Raw genomic sequence first — 19,051 nt, 5'->3', positions numbered from 1 at the left:
ATTCGATTTTAATTTAAACATATGCTTTGTTCCAATTAAGACCATAGTATGAGATTTAGCTTTATGAAGTAATGATTTATTCGAATAGATGCACAATGGACTGAAGCAGAACTGAACGTGAAATGATGGTGATTAATGAACATAAGTGTCCGTAACAGCAAATGAACGCTCGAGGCAGACCCTGACGAGACACAAAGAGTCCAAACACACGTGATTTGCAGAGCAGAGAATATTTTGAATGTGAGTTAAGTGAGGTTTTGAAGTATAAATGACAGTATCGTCTGCATAAAGACGAGAAGAAGATCATTAATGAAGACAGAAAAGAGAAGAGGACCCAACGCTGAGCCCTGTGGAAAGCCTCTCTCTGGAGTACATAAATCAGATCGTTTCTTGAAGAACAACTCGCTGGTTTCTGTTATGTAGGTCAGAGTTAAACCACAGCAGAGTATTTCGAGACTAACCAACTGCATAAAGCTTATCTAATAATAAGCAATGATCAAATAGCGCCTAAAAAAAAATACACTGTTAGTCAGTTTTAGTAGAGCACTAGTTGTTGAATAATTAGGCCTTAAGACAGACTGAAGAGGGGATAACATATTAGTATTTTCTAAATACTTTGATAACTGATTATAACGATACCATATCGATTCGATATATCACGATACTGAACTCACGATATGATATTATTGCAATACTCCATGACATATGATAAAAGGTTAACAAAAACTGTACTGTTGATTAAAAAGCTAAATTAGTTTTGAGTGTGTGTGAATGAATTAGTCTTGGACTTGATGATGGAAACCCAAAGCTCAGGACAATAGAGACGCCAGAATAACAATATTCATGATTCTGAAGATGAAAACACAGAGTTAGTCTACACGATATATGCGTGTCACTGGCTAGATATATTTAAAATAATGTATAGGCCACTTTTTACACAAATATCCCCTCCATATTATACATTATATTCAACATTATAGCAGTTTAATGAAGAACTGACACTAAAACTTTTTCTCACACGGTAATTTTTATTTTGGGTGAACTATACAGTATACACAATACAGATTGTCACTATCCACGATACATACTGTTGCATTTTTTGTATTGCGATGTTTTGTGACACCCCTACTGATTATAAATCAATTTTTCAAATACTTAATAGTAATGCGGGAGTACTTCCAGATAGCTAGAAGCTCACTGGTATGTAATGACATGTAGCCTATGTATTTATTTAATTAATTAATTAGCCTTAAAAGTATTTATTTTAATTATTAAGTTAACGCACAAACTTGAGCAGTCACTGTACACAGTGTCCTCTGGAGCGGGCGCCCCCTGCCGGCGCGGAGAGGACACGACAGGCTCTCGTGGGTACAGTAGATATCGCTGCGTCATTTATCCAGCGATCTTATCATTCACATTATATCACTACCATCTTGTTGCTTTTTACGCTTTACATAATACAAATTTGAATGACACAATTTTGGTTATACACTTTAAATGTATAATTACAATGTACACGGACACCTTAAAATAATTATTTTATTTGAACTACATGTAGGATTGGGTTTTGGTTTAGGGTTAGTTGCATGTAATTATGCATACTTTATAGTTATTACTATAACACGTGTAACACTGAAATAAAGTGTTAGAGAATTTTCATTAAAATCAATTAATTTTATTAAGCATGCTTTTGCCGCTCACAATATATTCTTAATAAATAAAGATACAGTGCGTACAAAATTCACACAATCCCCATGGCTATTTCGTCCAACACTGGAATACAATAAAATCTCCAAAACAAAAATATCTTAAAAACGGTTGTTGATCAATTGATTAACTTATTCACTCGCGTAAAAGTTATTTGCTATCGTTTTATACACATTATTTTTGCCTCTAGTTGTAGATGTTATTTTACTTTGTAATGAAATAAATCAAATGTATGCAGAAATGAATGAACTCTGAAACTGCAGTAATGATCTCTGACCTGTAGAGGGCGCACAGTGGCTGCACGCATGCCAGTTCTGCGTTCTGATTGGCTGAACCTTGAGACGTCGCATTCGCTCATTGGATGGCCTGGCAAGGTCATGACTTCGGTGCGCATGCGCAGAGTCAGTTCCCAGCGCCGTGTCAATGTGGGGCGAAAAGCAGCAGATCTGAACGCTTGCAGAAGATTGTACACTCGGGTTCAAGGCTTTTAAACATCGGATCGCGTGTTTTGTCGCGTATAAACAGAGGAAACATCATGACGAGCAGCTCAAAGCGGAAAGAGGAGGTGCATGTGGTCAATGGAGGAGTGAAGCAGTCCGCGTGGAGCAAAGCCATCAGCTGTAAAGCAGTGTGGGAAGAGAAGGTCTGATCTGTTCACTCTCACACTGCCATCGTGTGTGTGTGTGTGTGTGTGTGTGTGTGTGTGTGTGTGTGTGTGTGTGTGTGTGTGTGTGTGTTATATTAATGATAATGTGTCCTAGCAGAAGCGTGTATGTGCACTGTGATGTTCACTGAGTAGGGTTCAGGGCTGTAGGTGTCTAGTGTAGGGATTGGGCTGTTTAAAGGAGATTACTGCTGCTGATCCACAGTTATTATCACACACACACACACACACACATATATATATATATATATATATATATATATATATATATATATATATATATAGGGCTGTCAAAAGATTAATCGCGATTAATCGCATCCAAAATAAAAGTTTGTGTTTAAATAATAGGCTATATGTGTGTGTACTGTGTATAATTAAATTTGTATATATAAATACACACACATGCTTGTATATATTTAAGAAAAATGTGTAATTTATACATAAAAAAATATATTTATATATAATATAAATTATATATAAATATATACAGTATATGTATGCAAATATTTCTTAAATATATACATGCATGTGTGTGTATTTATATATACAAAATAATTATACACAGTACACACACATATATTATGTAAACACAAACTTTTATTTTGGATGCGATTAATCGCGATTAATCTTTTGACAGCACTAATATATATATATATATATATATATATATATATATATATATATATATATATATAAGTGCTGTAAATCGATTAAAAAGTTAACCAGTTAATCGCGATTAGTCGCACATTATATTAAAGTTGTAAATATATTTTTTTGTTAATATTAATTCTATATTTGATAGGTTTTCAATATATTATAATATAATTTCACATTTAATCTCCAAATGAATGTAGAAACAACATGAATATATTTTAAATATTTGTTTATTGGCATCTTTTTATGAAAGAAGTCGTCACCGATACCAATACTGTGACTTATGTCTCTATGAAATTGATTTTTTCCCCTCAATTTTAGCCATTGATTATAGCCATTCAGCAGTACAGTATAATTGAAAGCTATACATTTTAACATTTATTAAAAAATATTACAACTTTTAATTTATGTAAACTTGAAACAATCTTCACATAAACCCATTGTAATAAATCTCACATTTACCTGCTCTTCAATATCACAGGGCTCTTTTATTCCCTATTGGTCCAGTCAGACAGGTCGCAAAAAATTCACAAAAAGTTATTGTTTTCATTTTTTTGGGCCCATGTAAGCTTGCAAACAAAGATGTTCAGGTGTCAAACACTTCACAGTTTTCACTGCATAAATTAGATTAGTTCTTATTAAAGCTACAAAAGTTCTTTAGTCAAGAGCTGTGAGTGATTTGTCTTTTGTTGTTTGATTAACATGAATGACAGACACGGCAGGTTTATTAGGCTGGCGTCACTAAGAGCGGACGCACATGACCTGGATCTGACACTCATTTTCTCAACTCTTTACGCTCATTTAGGCTAACTCATGTTACTGTGCTCACGAGGATACTCGACTAAACGGGCGTTTGGGCGTATTTGTGTGTGTGTTTTTGTCCATTTAAGCTGTCTGGAGGGGCTTTCTGATCATCACTGCACATTAAACATGTTTTACTGGACTGCAATACTTCTAAGCCCTTTGAGAAACTAATCTTAAACATTACATTTAGTTATAGTTTTGAATAACTAAACCTTGCTCTCATAGAAATGGGAATGGCATTAAAAATGAAAGGGAAAAAAACACAAACTTTCATGCGTTTCTTACTTTTCCAGCTCTTGTTCCTTGATTATTTTTCTTCCTTTAATTGCAGGATGAGTTTTTAGATGTGGTCTACTGGTTCCGTCAGATCATCGCGGTGATATTGGGCGTAATATGGGGTGTGGCTCCTCTGAAAGGGTTTCTGGGTATCGTCATGTGAGTACTGAAGCCCTCCACCTGAACACTGGATCACATCATGCAGTCACGCATGAGCTTTAGTGGTCTGTGTGTGTGTGTCCTCCAGATTCTGTGTCATCAACGCAGGCGTCCTGTACGTGTACTTCAGCAGTTTCCAGCAGGTGGACGAGGAGGAGTACGGGGGGACGTGGGAGCTCACCAAAGAAGGCTTCATGACTTCATTTGCTTTGTTTCTGGTAGATATGTCTGGCTTTCTCCTGCTAAACCTGATATACTGTGTTTGGACTGATGCTTTATGAGGGCAGCAACAATAACAGGCTTTTTGGACTCCAAAGCATAAACTTTAGAAGGGAAACTGTAGAACAAATATATCTGGAAAGTTCATAGATCATTTGCTGCGTACAATCTACACTATTAGCAACACTAATGTGAATTTGTTGTGAAGTGCAGAGCCATAGAGAGAAAGAGTTGCGACACTCCCATAGACCTCCGTTGTAAATAATGGCGGCGCTTTTAACCGCCCACTTCCGGGATTTGAAGAGCGGGATAGTTCCAAACACCGTCATTTTGGCGTTGGACCCCATTCACTTACATTGCTGCGCGTCGAGTTGTTCCAGAGTTAAGTTGTTGAAATATCGACCTCGTTTGATTTGTCAACTGTCTATTTTGTATCAGAGGCCCTTTGCGATGCTTATACTGGTCTTCATTTGTACATGCACAGCGTAATTATTTATATTTTATGTTGGTTGTTTCAACCAATTTTCAAGCACTGCCTGCTAGCTAGTGCGACTTCGTCAGCTGTGACAGTAAGAGTTCGGTAATGAATCACTACCACCTTTATAGCAACTTTTATTTAATTTAATTCTTTGGGATATACTAACTTTTCATTATGTTTTATTGTCTTGAGTGAAGCGGCTTGTGAGAACAATTCTGGACCTCTAGGATTGTTATGGGATCACCAGTCCTGTGGATCACCTGCCCCTGGTTTTTGTTTTTCTTGTTCACACACACCCACACAAGCACACATTTTTGTTGTCTGTCATTGTTTAATAAAAAATATTTAAGCGAACTCAGAACGGACCGCCACGGCAGACCTCTTTGCGTGATCACGAAGGTAGGCTAATGGCTGAATCAAAATTTATAAGCAAAATCACGGGAATCAATAGCCTAATACAGCCCAGTTGTGCTAAAATAAATATCATGAGACGTCCATCATCAGATGAATGATATGGAAAAGTTAAGTTAGAGCCGCTAAAGCCAGTGCTACTACCCATGCGAACATGAACACTAATCTTTTCCCTCCAAAAATATAGCCTAAAACTTATCTCCAAATGCAAAACTGACATTAACAAAATGCAATAACAGCTGAAAAAGTACTTGAGGTGTGTTTAATTTTATATTTACCGTTCAATAATGCAATCGCTGCTGTCTGTCCCATAGAAGAGCATGACAGCCAGCGTGTGTTTTAGAACTATTGGGGCTTACATGAACCACGTGACAGCCATAGCGGCGACATCAAAGAGTGTCGCAACTCTTTCTCTCTATGGCTCTGGTGAAGTGTAATTTGTTCCTGTGATCAAAGCATCATTACTGCAGTCTTCAGTGTCACATGATCCTTCAGAAATCACTCTAAACGCCGATCCACTCTAAACCGGCATCAGAGAAAGCCAAGGTCGGCGTCGGGGCAAAAAATGTTGCGCTTGAACACTGCAAAAACTCCAGCCGACGGCCGACTGGCACGTTCAGCGCCTGCGTGAGAGATCATACCCAGTAATCTACTCGTCACTAGGAATGCTAACACACAAACCGCAAACACTGCGGCCGTTTACCGTTAAGGCTGGTGGATCGGATCACAAGTGGGCGACTCTAAACACAGGTGTAAACGGGTGTAAAATGTTTTGAGCTTGTCCACTTCCAGAGGATGAAAACACATTCGGCCGGATTGCTTCAGTAGTGTAAACGCTCATGTGGTCGAATGTGTTCAAACACACACACAAGACCGTCTTCTCTCCGTCTCCTGAACTAATGCGTGACATTATGAGAAGAGCTCTAGACAGACGGGGTTTAAACTGTCGGCTGGAGACTCAAGTTTGGTTTGAAGATGATAATCACATCAAGCACAATGTTCTCTCAGCATTCCTGATCTCTAACACACACTCACAGCGTTCGTCTGGTCTTGTGTCTGTCAGAGCGCAAACTAAAGCTGATGCTCTCTGTGTGTTTCCCGTCGTCTCCGGTGTAAATTACATGAGCTTATTTCATCCATTAGATCAAAAGATCTGAAGAAATCAGGACAGAAGTGGATGAAAGTGGACAAAAGAGACGATTAAAACACCAGGTGTAAACGGGAATGTGTCTCCCTCGTCTACTTGTGATCCGATCGACCAAAACACTCTTAACACCAGCTGTGAACAGGGCCTATAAAACTTAACTTCTATTTAAGGGTTAGTTCACCCAAAAATGAAAATTCTGCCAGTAATTACTCACCCTCATGTTGTTCCAACCCCGTAAGACCTTCGTTCATCTTCAGAACACAAATGAAGATATTTCTGATGAAATCTGAGAGCTGTCTCACTCCTCCATAGGCTTCTAGGTAATCGATATCTGCCATCCCAGAAAAGGTATTAAAGACATCATTAATATAGTCCAAGTGACTACAGTGGCTCAACCTAAAGTTTATCAAGTGACGAGAATACTCTTTGTGCGCTAAAAAAACTAAAATAATGACTTCATTCAACTATTCATTTTCTTCTTGTTAAAAAAAAAAATATATATATTTTTTGCTGAATGTAAAGGCCCTTTCACACCATAAGAGGAATGAAAAAGACAGTATGGAGGCAGGAGAGCTGTCAGTCAATAAACGGGAAAACAGTGTATTTGAAGAAGCAACTCAGATATTTGGTTGTAAATTTAAAAGTAATGCGGTACTTTACTAGTTACTTGGAAAAAAGTAATTGATAACGTAACTCTCGTTACTTGTAATGTGTCCAAACATTGATCATAACATAGCAGTCTTTACTGTCACTTTGGTCAATGGAATGTGTCCGGAATAAAAAATGTTAAATTCCTTAAATGTACTGACTGCAAACTTATGAAAGGTAGTGTATTGCATGGAGTGGCTTAAGAAAATATTAATAATAGCCTTTTTTACATGATTGGTAAAATTAAGTTAAATCAATAAAGCATATTCTGAGTATTTTATGTACTTAAAAAGTTTGCCCCACTTCTCATGAAGGAGTGTCAGTTTATTCCAAAATCAAAGTAAAAAAAAGTTAAATTTTCCACAAGTTTCTTTTCTTTTTTTGCATTGTGACGGTATGTTCATGGCACACATCCAGTAAATTCTCCTCCTCGTATGAAATGTTATTAATTTTACAGTAATGAAGGAAGCTGTAATGTAATTATTTTATTTAAACGACACTGAATTAATTCAGTACACCAAATACAATAATAAAACACCCCATTAATTGATGTTTTAATTGATTATGAATGGAACGAGAGCTGTGATTCCTGTTGGTTGATCATCTCTAACTCGGCTCTTCTCTGAATGCTGTACAGTGTCTGATAACTCTGTGTGTGTGTGTGTGTGTGTGTGTGTGTGTGTGTGTGTGTGTGTGTGTGTGTGTGTGTGTGTGTGTGTGTGTGTGTGTGTGTGTGTGTGTGTGTGTGTGTGTGTGTGTGTGTGTGTGTGTGTGTGTGTGTGTGTGTGTGTGTGTGTGTTTCTTTCTTCAGGTGGTTTGGATCATATTCTACACGGCGCTGCACTACGACTGAGGACCTGCAGGAAACCCATAGTCCTGGAGAGACTAAGACAGACATTTTATTTCATTTAAAATGGAAAGGCTGGATCGAGCCACTTTTCCAAGGCCTCTGTCTATGTTACCAGCAGCATGTGTGAGCCTTGAGGAAGAGGTGCATCATGGGTACAAGACCTTCTCGCACCCAGGGGTCATTGAATTTTTAAGCTAATACTGTCCAGTGCACTGCCACGGCTAATGGGTTCATAACTGTTGTTTCTGTTCGTCCTCTCTGCTTTTTCTCGCTCGAATGCCGCCATATCGAGCAGGATTTAACTTAATTTTACGTTTTTTGTTCGTTTCTTTTTCGATTAGCTTCCAACACGGATTGTCTTACTCTGTTATGAGCTGTCAGATACAATAGGAGTGTGTAAATTCTGTACAATTCATTTTATTGAATCCATAATGTATTAAAGAATTTCTTATGTCTCGTTGATGTAACATACTTCTCAGTATTTTATAGTGTATTCATGGAAATGCGAATGTTATGATTAATGTACCTGAGGCTGTAGAGAGACTATTTTCTGGCTGAAATGTTTTGGAGAATAAAATAAATCCTGGGCATTGTCTGCCCCACACTTTTCAACAGATCACGTTCTGATGGACATTTTATCCTTTATCTTTACAAATCCAGTAAAGTTGTTTGTTTGATGACTGTATTGAGAGAAGTCCTGGATTTAAAGAGATCCAATCAATTCCCCACAGACACAATCAAGCCCAGACCTACATTTGTTCTTGTTGGAGAAGCCGTGTTGCTCGGATAGGCTACAAGTACATAAGGCTGTGGCTCAATCCATCTCAACCAGGGAGGCTCAAGGTGACTTAAAATTGTTTTAAAATAAGGCAAAATCGCTACGAATCAAGATTTTAATTCGCCCCCCAAAACGGTTTCCCCCACTGTCTTCCCTCCTCCCATTTGAGGTAACCTAATTTTAAAAGACGTGATTTTTCAATTATGAGAAAAGTCATGTAAAATACTAAAATCTTATAACTTGGTGTGTTCGGGAAGTTCGTTTACCAGGTGAAGTCGTGTTTACGACTCCAGGTGTGATCAAGTCACTTTACGAGTAAGATGGCGGCGTATCTTCTTAATAATAGTAATAAAAAAAAGCAAGGTTTTTAACTACTTATAGAAAATGAAAAACAGATAATATTCGTCAGGCGTATTTTGCTTATTTATGTTTTTAATTAACTAAATAAACACTGATTCAGTGAGCGCCATGACGCCATGAGAATGAAAGCGAGGCTGTAAGGGATAGACTTTTCCAACGGCGTAAAAAGCTTTATAAAAGCTCACCTGACATTTCTCTGAAAGATAAAAATAAATAAGATAAGATTAAATAACCGTACAACCCCTGGAAGAGTATGTCTATCCCTCACACTCGCAGCATTACATTCCCGTTAAACATCAACAATGGCGCAGCTGTGAATAAGGTCTTGTGGTATTCGCCATGTTTAAGTCACCTGAACCCAGACAGTAGCCTGAACCCGAGCCATTCTCTGCCTGAACCATAGACTGTAAAAAAAAAAAAAAAAAGGTAAAAATCATTCTCTGCCTGAACCCAACTAGTAAAATAAAATCCAGACCTTCCCACTTGTATAAATACGACATTGTGGTGGCGTTCATGGGCGTTTAACTCGTAATTACGATCTTTCCGACATGACTTGAACGCACTAGGCATTTGTATAATGATTTACCTACATTTACCTAATTTTTTTCTAGTTATGCCAAGCTCTAAAAAAAATATTGAGTAGAAATTATGAGTAATATCCTTAAACATGATCGAGTAAATCACACACAGGGGAATAGTTTGTGCCGGTTTATGCTCATTGGGAGGTATTGGAGTTGAGAAGTTGTCATATTTGTTCATTTGTGATCAGTAAAACCAGCCTTACATTGGCAGTTGCATATTACCAGCAACTGAAGTCCGTGTTTAGAGTGTGCAGTGCACTTACATTTGTCTTAAAATGTGCAGATATGAATGGATGATTGAAATTAACCCATTAATTGAGTTCAAAATCAACTGAATTTTAATGATTTAGCCGGCATTACGGCAGAACTGGCTTTTTTATTTTATTTATTTTTTTATATATATTTTTTACAGCGTATATAAAAATACATTTTAAGTTATAAATTGTTATATATTTTATACAATTTTGACATTGATATTATTAATTTCGCACTGAATTCGTCGTGTCTTTGTCGTCCTCTGGTGTTGAGTTCACACGTGCGATCATGACATCACCGAGCTCAATGACGTAGCATCATGGCGGCGCCCCACAACACCATGAAATTCTGGAAACCCGGTAAAATTCATATCGTGTATCGTGTTATACTAACACATACATATATACATGTTTTGACCTGTGATATTACTCCACAGCACGCGTACGCTGCAGCAGCGCTGTGCTGTGTGTTGATGTATGTGCAGTGTTAGTGTGTATTTGATGTATTAGAGTGTTACTGCAGTGCTGCATGACTATATAACATGATCACGTGCATCATGGACCAGCAACACAACACACAATACACGAAAGTTATCCCACTATAATAATGCATTAGAATGGCATGGTTTGATCCAGACTCATTATTCTCTCGTAGAAGCTCTGAATCTACTGATGCATGAAAGTAAACATGGAGCTGCTCCTGTCCGTGTGTGAACGGATGATGATGATGTGTGTGTGTGTGTGTGTCTTCCAGGCTCAGAGGCTCCAGGGGTGTGTGAGGAGAGAGATCTGTCCACTGAGACCACCGGCTCTCCCATCATCTTTAACCCGCACACGGCTCTCTCCATAGAGAAACAGAGGCAGAGGCTGCCCGTCTTCAAGGTAACCACAGATGTGTGTGTGTGTGTGTGTGTGTGTGTGTGTGTGTGTGTGTGTGTGTGTGTGGACCGCTGTTAAAAGCAGTGTAGGCAATGTTTGTCATAAACACTTTTTGCTTTACTGGTTGAAACTCTCTTCACATCCTGCTAATAGTCGTCTAAATATATACATACATCCTCTGTGTAAGTCTCAGGACCAAAAAATGTTCGTCCAATCACTGAATTCGGTCCGATGCGCTTGAACGGTTTAAAGTCATGTTAAATGCACACAAAGGAATCGATAAGAGGAATTGTAATTGTAATTTTATCCCATTCCTGACCGTAAGTATTCGATTACAGAATTGAAATCGATTTTTGATTCCCAACTCTAGTCTTCACAGCAATATTAATAAATATAATATATCAATATTTTGATATGTATCAATACTGAAATATCTGAAGCTGTCCGGTACTCGTGTTCTGCAGATACACTGATACCAGATGGCGAACTGACAGCTGGATACACACACTTCTGCTCTCACTCACTCGGCTTGTTTGCTGCGGTTGAATAGTGCTTGTGTTACACATAATTCCCGCAGGATTGGCGCTCACACCGAAAGCTGGCGCACCGCTGATCTATGTGTGTGGCGCTCTCGTAAAGACAGCTCGCGAGAACCAAACTGAGTTGTTTTTCATGGCGTATTATTCTCAGACGGTCAAATACACACAACATCATATGTCAAAATGCACGTCTCGGCGAGTATTCAGGTAAATAAATACAGTCAGTTCTGGAACATAAAGAGTTGAGAGAAATCGCATGTTGTGTAACAGTATATTGGATCCACGCATACACTCTTAAAGTGACAGCAGCCTAATAAACCTAATGAATCAGTCATGTTAATCAGAGAGCAAAAGACAGAAATCACTCACTTTAATTATAAGCATTAGGGTAAACGTACCTATTAAGCTCACCAAAATCTACATTGAGACATTTTTAGTGCACAAGATATTGGTTTTAGTACAAGAAGTTATTTTAAAATAAAATATTAATCTCTCACACTATAATATTTCATTTTATTTTAAATGACAAAAGTATTTCAATTAAGATGTACATCATTAAATATAAAAAGTCTGGCTGTGCTTAATGGGTACGTTTTGTACCCTTTAAGCACACCCCTGTTCCCAATAAGCTCACAACAAGTTTTATAAAAAATTCTTGTTTATTTTAAACAACCTTTTTAAGGAATAATTGAAAAAAGTTTTATTTGAAGGTACAGAGTCAATCACAAAAAACCAGAACACTAAAATCAAGCAACAAGGCATTCAATTTGATCAGGTAGCCTATCCTATTCATAGTGACGTGTCATTCAAACTCATTGCAACATCTAGACTAGTCCACGTTCAGCTATGTAACCCATATTGAAAAATCAAATAACAAAACAAACCAATGTGCTCCTTAAAGGGATACTCCACTTTTTTTGGAAATAGGCTCATTTTACAACTCCCCCAGAGTTAAACAGTTTTACCGTTTTCGAATCCATTCAGCCGATCTCCGGGTCTGGCGGTACCACTTTTAGCATAGCTTAGCATAATGAATTGAACCGGACAAGACCATTAGCATCTCTCTCAAAAAAATGACCAAAGAGTTTCGATATTTTTCCTATTTAAAACTTGACTCTTCTGTAGTTACATCGTGTAATAAGACCGACTGAAAATGTAAAGTTTAAATTTTCTAGGCTGATATGGCTAGGAACTATACTCTCAAAATCGCACCTTTTCATTTTCAGTCGGTCTTAGTACACGATGTAACTACAGAAGAGTCAAGTTTTAAATAGGAAAAATATCGAAACTCTTTGGTCATTTTTTTGAGAGAGATGCTAATGGTCTTGTCCGATTCAATTCATTATGCTAAGCTATGCTAAAAGTGGTACCGCCAGACCCGGAGATCGGCTGAATGGATTCGAAAACGGTAAAACTCAACTGTTTAACTCTGGGGGAGTTGTAAAATGAGCTTATTTCCAAAAAAAAGTGGAGTATCCCTTTAACTCTCTGGGTCAGAGCTTTCCTGTCTACTCCAAACTTCTTGGACAGATACGACAGGTTTCTGATGGCTCCTTCTTTGTATGACATGCCTCTTTCATCTTTGGGCATACACTATAGTTTCGTCTAGCTTTTGTCATCTTAAGACTGTGAAAATAAGTTTATTAATAATTTTTTTGAAGATTAACATAGTGACAACCATCAGTTAATATTTAAATTCTGATTATTAAGTATTTACATAGACGTTTAATGTGGGTGAGCTTAAAGGGAGCACACACTGTGCTTAATTGGAGCAAAAACATTTTTTAATTAATAAATATTAAATTAAAATTTAAAGGAAAATATTTAGCTAAATTAATAATCTAGGTAATGTATTAAGTTTATACCAATTTTAATATGAACAACTATTATAGACAATATCTATGAAATTATGCTTTTTCTAATTGATGTCACACTGAAGCTGTGTGATTGTCATAGTAGTGCACCCTTTAAGCTCACCTAACAATAATATGAATTCTTTAAAAATTACAGCAGTTTAAAACCAAAGACTATCAATAAAATGTAAAATTATAATATTATGGATTTAAAAGTACAAGCCATTAATTCCTGTGAAGTAATATATTAATGTAGCACACAATCTTATACAGCTAGTAAGCTAGCTATGTTCGTAGCATCTGGGCTATGTTGCTAAAACTATCTTTTAGATCTAACTGTAATTATTTCCCACATCCAGGTTATAATATTCAAAAGTCTAAACATTAATCTCTTAATTTTGCAATAAGAAGATGTACTTCTTCAAAATAAAGTCCTAAACATATAAAAAATGCACATCTGAGGGGCTCCTCTTCTGGTGAAAGTTTTCAGACAGCTTTGAAAATAGCCGCCAGACAGTGTGAACACATGGACACACATATCTCAGTGTGCAATGGTCTGATTGGTTTAAAATTACAGGAGGTATATAGTAACAAACACATCAATTGGTTAATACATCAAATAGGATAATACATTGCTGTTTCTTTTTATAATCTGAGCTCCAAGATGGTAGTGTGCTTAATGGGTACTTGAGCTTAATAGGTACGTTTACCCTAATCTGTGTTTGATTTTTACAGTGAAGTCTATCCAGTGTTTTACATTTAATTACATTATTTTATTTCTTTAGCGTTTCTTACCCGACTGTTAGACCCACCTGAAAAACTCAGAGCCTTGTTTACTTCATTTCCGACGGTTTACTTCTTTGTAAATTTAGTTCAGTTTCAAATAAAGCCGTCCTTCGGCGCTGTGTGAAAGCTATTGCAGCAAAAAAGATGTTTTCCTAATATCGATATTATTCAAGGTATTGTATCGAAGTAAAAAAAATCCAGTACAGGGTTTTTCCTACATTGAAAATTTTTTGGCGGCCGCCAAAACGATTTTTTGTCCCGCCAAAGCCTTATTTGATCTGTAATTGGGTTTTGTGAGTGAAGCAGGCTACTGACGGAGTGACGGAGAGAACGATCACAGCGCCCCACCCCCGCGCGCGCACTCTCCGTCTTCTTTGCTCTCTCCCTCGCATCAAAATCAACTGATCCTAAAGGTCGGAAGACCGAATCCATGTTTCACGTGGTGTATTCGGAGAATATTTTTGCTGAATTAGCACTGGGTGTGAATTGCAGTCAAAAAAAAGTTGCCTTATCTTCTCTTACAACTTGTGACAAGCATTCTGCACATGCAGCTGACATAACTTTAAATAAACGCAAAAAATCTATCCAGTTTGAAGTGGTTTAGGGTTTTTGATCGTGGATTATTATATTGTCTCCACGATCTGCTTTTAAAGAAATATCGTAGAATCGTGCATTATATCTGTTCTGGCGCCTCGGTCCCTGTATTTTTTTTTACAGTCTATGGTCCCAACATACTGAACAACGCGACGTATATTCACATAAAATGTTAACGCAGCGGAACGGAACGGGACACTGCAGTTCATAATTTGCATGTGCTTTAATGCCTTGTCGGTTAAACATTTAGGCTAATTCGCGTGCTGGTGCACTGTTACGTGTGAGTTCCTCAGCGCGTACATGTGAAGCTCACATGCACTAAAAGCCTGTCTACCAGCGCCTGGATACTTGACTAAGTTATCTTTCGAGTCTTATTGTGCTTATACTGTTAAATACACACAAGGTTTACATAAACAAAGTAGGTTATGTCTAAAGTGAAAGCAAACTTGAGAAAATTGAGAGAAAATCTGCTTGTCAAATGCGTGTATAGTAGACGCGTCGCGCGCAACTCTTAAAGAGACAGTAGTTATAGTAAACACGCTGCCGCTTGTCCTTAAAGGGATAGTTCACCCAAAAATAAAAATTATCTCATAGTTTACGCACTCTAATGTTGTTCCAATCCTCTATTAATTTCCTTCTAATATTTTTCTAATATTAATATTTTGAAAAATGTGGCTATCCAAACAGTAGCTGGTCCCCATTGACTTCCATAGGAGAAAAATATACTATACTATACTATACTAAATATACTACCCTTTTTTTAATTTGTATATTAAGTTGTGTATGTGTAATGTGTATCTTTGATCTTAATTTTTAATAACAAAGAAAATAATGACAAATATTTTTATCTTCGCCCCTGTCTGCCTTTTTTTATTTTTTTATTTTGTTACCTAAGGCTTTGTTTTTAAAATATGGACATTAGTTTGGCTGTAATGCTAAGTCACAAAATAGTAAAACCAACATAAAAAGAATCGTGATAAAATTGTGAATCGTGATTTCCCTGAAAAAAATCGTGATATGATATTTTTGCCATATCGCCCACCATCTTTCAAAACAATGAAAGCCAGTCGTGGAAAAATCACAGCTTTTTTTGCAAAGAGGGCAAGAAAGGATGACAGTGAGAGTGACAGGTAATATCTGTGTCTGATAATTGCAGTCTATATATAATTTGGAAGAGGTTTAAAATTGAATTATCAGCCACAGTCTGGAAGAAAATGGCCCCCAAAATAAATAAAATAAAAGAATGAACAACCAAATATTAACAACGAGGAACAAAAGAAACAAACGTCAAGGTATAGATATAAAATAAGTTGTAATCGCTTTCTTTTACTATCTAGCCTGACAGTGATCGTTTTTTCCTGAATAAATAGGTTAAGAAAAAAATCACAAACTGTTTCTTTGTATTTATTTTAAATTTAACATGTATTGTCAATATTGGGCTTGCGGATCATGTGGGTACTAGGGTACTCTTTGCTGTGTGTGGATGACCATGTCGGTGAGCCACCACCGAAGACCAATTTTGACCCAGGAAAAACCCTGCAGTATCGTGACAACACTAGTGTGAGTTCATTTCACTTTTGGTGTGAAAGGGCCTTTACATTTGCCAGAAATAACTTTTTTTTTTTGTTATGAAAAACCAAACAAGCTAGTCCAGCCCAAGTCAGAAAAAGTAATGTATTACATTACTTTCCCTAAACTAATCCCTTTGTAAGGAAACGTACATTTTTTTTAGGGAGTAACTCAATATTTTTAACAGCAACTCTTCCCAACACTTGACTGTTTCCAATATCGTTTGCAGTTTTCCAGTGCAGTTTCCCTGTATTTATGAATGGTGTTTGTTTGTTGCATCCAGCACAGAAACAACATCCTCTATGCGGTGGAGAGTTTCCAGACTGTGGTGATCGTCGGAGAAACAGGATCTGGGAAAAGCACGCAAATCCCACAGGTTTGTACCGTCAGCGGCTGCGTTTACGTGCAAACATACAGTCCATTAGTGATCGGATTGACGGCTCAGTCGGACTGAAGTAAAGCCTTCGTGTAAACACCGTAATCGATCCCATTGAAATTCCGATCGGATTGAAAGGGGTGGTTCAATCCTTTTCTAATCCGATCGAGAGAACATGTAAACACTTGATCGGATTGAAAACTGAAATGACGTTGACATAGCGTAATGAGGTATGACGCGCTGAGCGAGCAGTTGAATAAATGAGTGTCACCCGTCATCCTAAAATCCTCCTTTCCCTCTGCGTCTGTGAAGTGGAGCAGGACAGCGTCCCACCAGTCCTTGTTTCGGATTCTCATCCACAGACGACTGGTTTTGGGCATTTTTACTGTGTGATAAATATAAGCACGACGGTTCATGTGCTCAATTCCTCCAAATTATGACCAGAAATGGATAAATATTAAGTCTGCTGTTTAAAACAAATAAAGAACCAATGTGGGAGAATGGTTATTGTGCGCAAACATCGGGAAACTCTGTACATTTGTGCATGTCGAAGAATCTATCCCGATTTGAAGCTTGTTTAGCGTTCATGTGAACACTACGTTCAGTCGGAATGAATTCAGTCCGATTGAAACAAAAGTTGTGCATGTAGACGTAGCCAGTGAACAGTCGGAGTGAGTTAGCAGTGTTACGGTGATGTGACGTGCTGTGTGTGTGTGTGTGTGTGTCAGTATCTGCTGGAGGCCGGCTGGGCTGCGGAGGGGAAGGTGATCGGCGTGACGCAGCCTCGACGCGTGGCGGCCACATCTGTACGTATAACCCTTCTCCTCGGCTCATGTGTGAGGGGGAACGCCTGCTGTAGTCTGTGAACCTGTGTGTGTGTGTGTGTGTGTGTGTGTGTGTGTGTGTGTGCACAGGTGGCCAGCCGCGTAGCAGAGGAGAGAGGGGCGTTTCTCGGGCACGAGGTGGGATACACCATCAGGTTCGATGACTGCTCCGACCCACACGCCACTCGCATAAAGGTACAAACACTCTTTCTCATTCTCAAGCCCTATCCGGACGGGACTAGTTTAGCATGGAGAGGTGGTGTGTGTGTGTGTGTGTGTGTGTGTGTGTGTGTATATACAGTATATCTGAATTCCAGCTCCGGATCTTCCTCAGCACTTTATACACAGTGATTCGAACAGTAATGTTGGTGTTGGTTGCTCCTCATCCTTCGGCCGCAAAGAGAACAGTGTATTCTTAACATGTCGACGACACAAACTCTTCTGCAACTACAGTGTGTGAGGGTCCAAGTAGACGTTGTTCGCAGACAGCCAATGAAGACCATAGGCTGGCATTATGCTAATTTGTTACAAACCTACGTAGGTTCGTGCTGGAAGTAAAGCCCTATTCGGACGGGACTAGTTTAAAGGAACACTCCGACTTTTTGGGACTTCAGCTTATTCACAGTATCCCCCAGAGTTAGATAAGTCCATACATACCTTTTTCATTTCTGTGCGTTCTGTAAGTGTTATTTGACGCACCCACCGCTAGCCTAGCTTAGCACAAAGACTGGATGTAAATGGCTACAGCTAGCATACTAATCCCAATAAGTGACAAAATAATGCAAACATTTTCCTATTTACATGTTGTGATCTGTATAGTCACAGCGTGTACAAATAACAAGGCTATATGAGACAGAGACCATTTTTAATCGTATAGATACTGGGAACTATATTCTCACTAGGCGTAGGAGCACAGCTACTTGGGCGGAGTGATTAGCGCAGCACACGAGACGCCCTGTTGATGGTTCCGTAAACAAAACAAACGTGACTAACTAGCTAGTAGCGAACATGACTCGTGATCATGGCTGACTTTGAGGAATTGTCAGAGGAATTTTACTGGGTATCAAACCAAGATCCAGAACCATATAGTTTTGAGCCAGAATACACAGACGAGGAGTTACAGACTTTGGAAGCTGTAAGACAAGATACAGCGAACACCCATGATTGTAAACTATAAATTTACTATCTAGTAATTGCTGACTCTATTACTCCAACTCTGAGCGAACTCTCTGCTCCTCACCACAGGGCGTCTCGTGTGCTGCGCTAATCACTCCGCCCAAGTAGCTGTGCTCCTACGCCTAGTGAGAATATAGTTCCCAGTATCTATACGATTAAATATGGTCTCTGTCTCATATAGCCTTGTTATTTGTACACGCTGTGACTATACAGATCACAACATGTAAATAGGAAAATGTTTGCATTATTTTGTCACTTATTGGGATTAGAATGCTACCATTATCCATTTACATCCAGTCTTTGTGCTAAGCTAGGCTAGCGGTGGGTGCGTCAAATAACACTTACAGAACGCACAGAAATGAAAAAGGTATGTATGGCCTTATCTAACTCTGGGGGATACTGTGAATAAGCTAAAGTCCCAAAAAGTCGGAGTGTTCCTTTAACATGGAGAGGTTGGGTAAAGTA

The 19,051-nt window shown here is 38.2% G+C and overlaps 2 protein-coding genes across 3 annotated transcripts in view; both read left to right on the top strand.

Moving 5' to 3' along the window:
- The first annotated feature begins 2,065 nt into the window (after positions 1 to 2,065).
- Positions 2,066 to 8,866, top strand: rab5if (RAB5 interacting factor). The gene is made up of 4 exons (XM_081385872.1): positions 2,066 to 2,350; positions 4,161 to 4,264; positions 4,353 to 4,482; positions 7,979 to 8,866. Exons 1-4 carry the CDS (start codon positions 2,069 to 2,071, stop codon positions 8,018 to 8,020), a joined length of 558 nt encoding a protein of 185 aa, XP_081241998.1. The 5' UTR covers positions 2,066 to 2,068; the 3' UTR covers positions 8,021 to 8,866.
- Positions 8,867 to 10,245: 1,379 nt separating this feature from the next.
- The window catches only part of dhx35 (DEAH-box helicase 35), a 25,395-nt gene continuing 16,589 nt past the window's right edge, over positions 10,246 to 19,051 (top strand). Inside the window, exons 1-5 of one of the 2 annotated variants that reach the window (XM_081385870.1) lie at positions 10,246 to 10,350; positions 10,745 to 10,872; positions 16,494 to 16,586; positions 17,315 to 17,392; positions 17,501 to 17,605. In XM_081385870.1, coding sequence (XP_081241996.1) covers positions 10,311 to 10,350; positions 10,745 to 10,872; positions 16,494 to 16,586; positions 17,315 to 17,392; positions 17,501 to 17,605 — 444 coding nt within the window. In that variant the 5' untranslated portion in view covers positions 10,246 to 10,310. Of the gene's footprint in view, positions 10,351 to 10,744; positions 10,873 to 15,992; positions 16,202 to 16,493; positions 16,587 to 17,314; positions 17,393 to 17,500; positions 17,606 to 19,051 lie in introns of those variants that run through there. The other variant, XM_081385871.1, reaches the window with a different exon arrangement.

The sequence above is a fragment of the Scardinius erythrophthalmus genome, assembly GCF_964197995.2.
Source record: "Scardinius erythrophthalmus genome assembly, chromosome: 15".
NCBI classification, from domain to species: Eukaryota; Metazoa; Chordata; class Actinopteri; order Cypriniformes; family Leuciscidae; genus Scardinius; species Scardinius erythrophthalmus.
This window is presented reverse-complemented; position numbering and strand designations above follow the sequence as displayed.

Bases quoted from the DNA above. Each gene is read 5' to 3' on its own strand.
- rab5if (XM_081385872.1), top strand. From the start codon at position 2,069: ATGGCCTGGCAAGGTCATGACTTCGGTGCGCATGCGCAGAGTCAGTTC. The intron at 4,265-4,352 runs GTGAGTACTGAA...TGTGTCCTCCAG, and splicing joins GGGTTTCTGGGTATCGTCAT to ATTCTGTGTCATCAACGCAG. The intron at 4,483-7,978 runs GTAGATATGTCT...TTCTTTCTTCAG, and splicing joins CTTCATTTGCTTTGTTTCTG to GTGGTTTGGATCATATTCTA.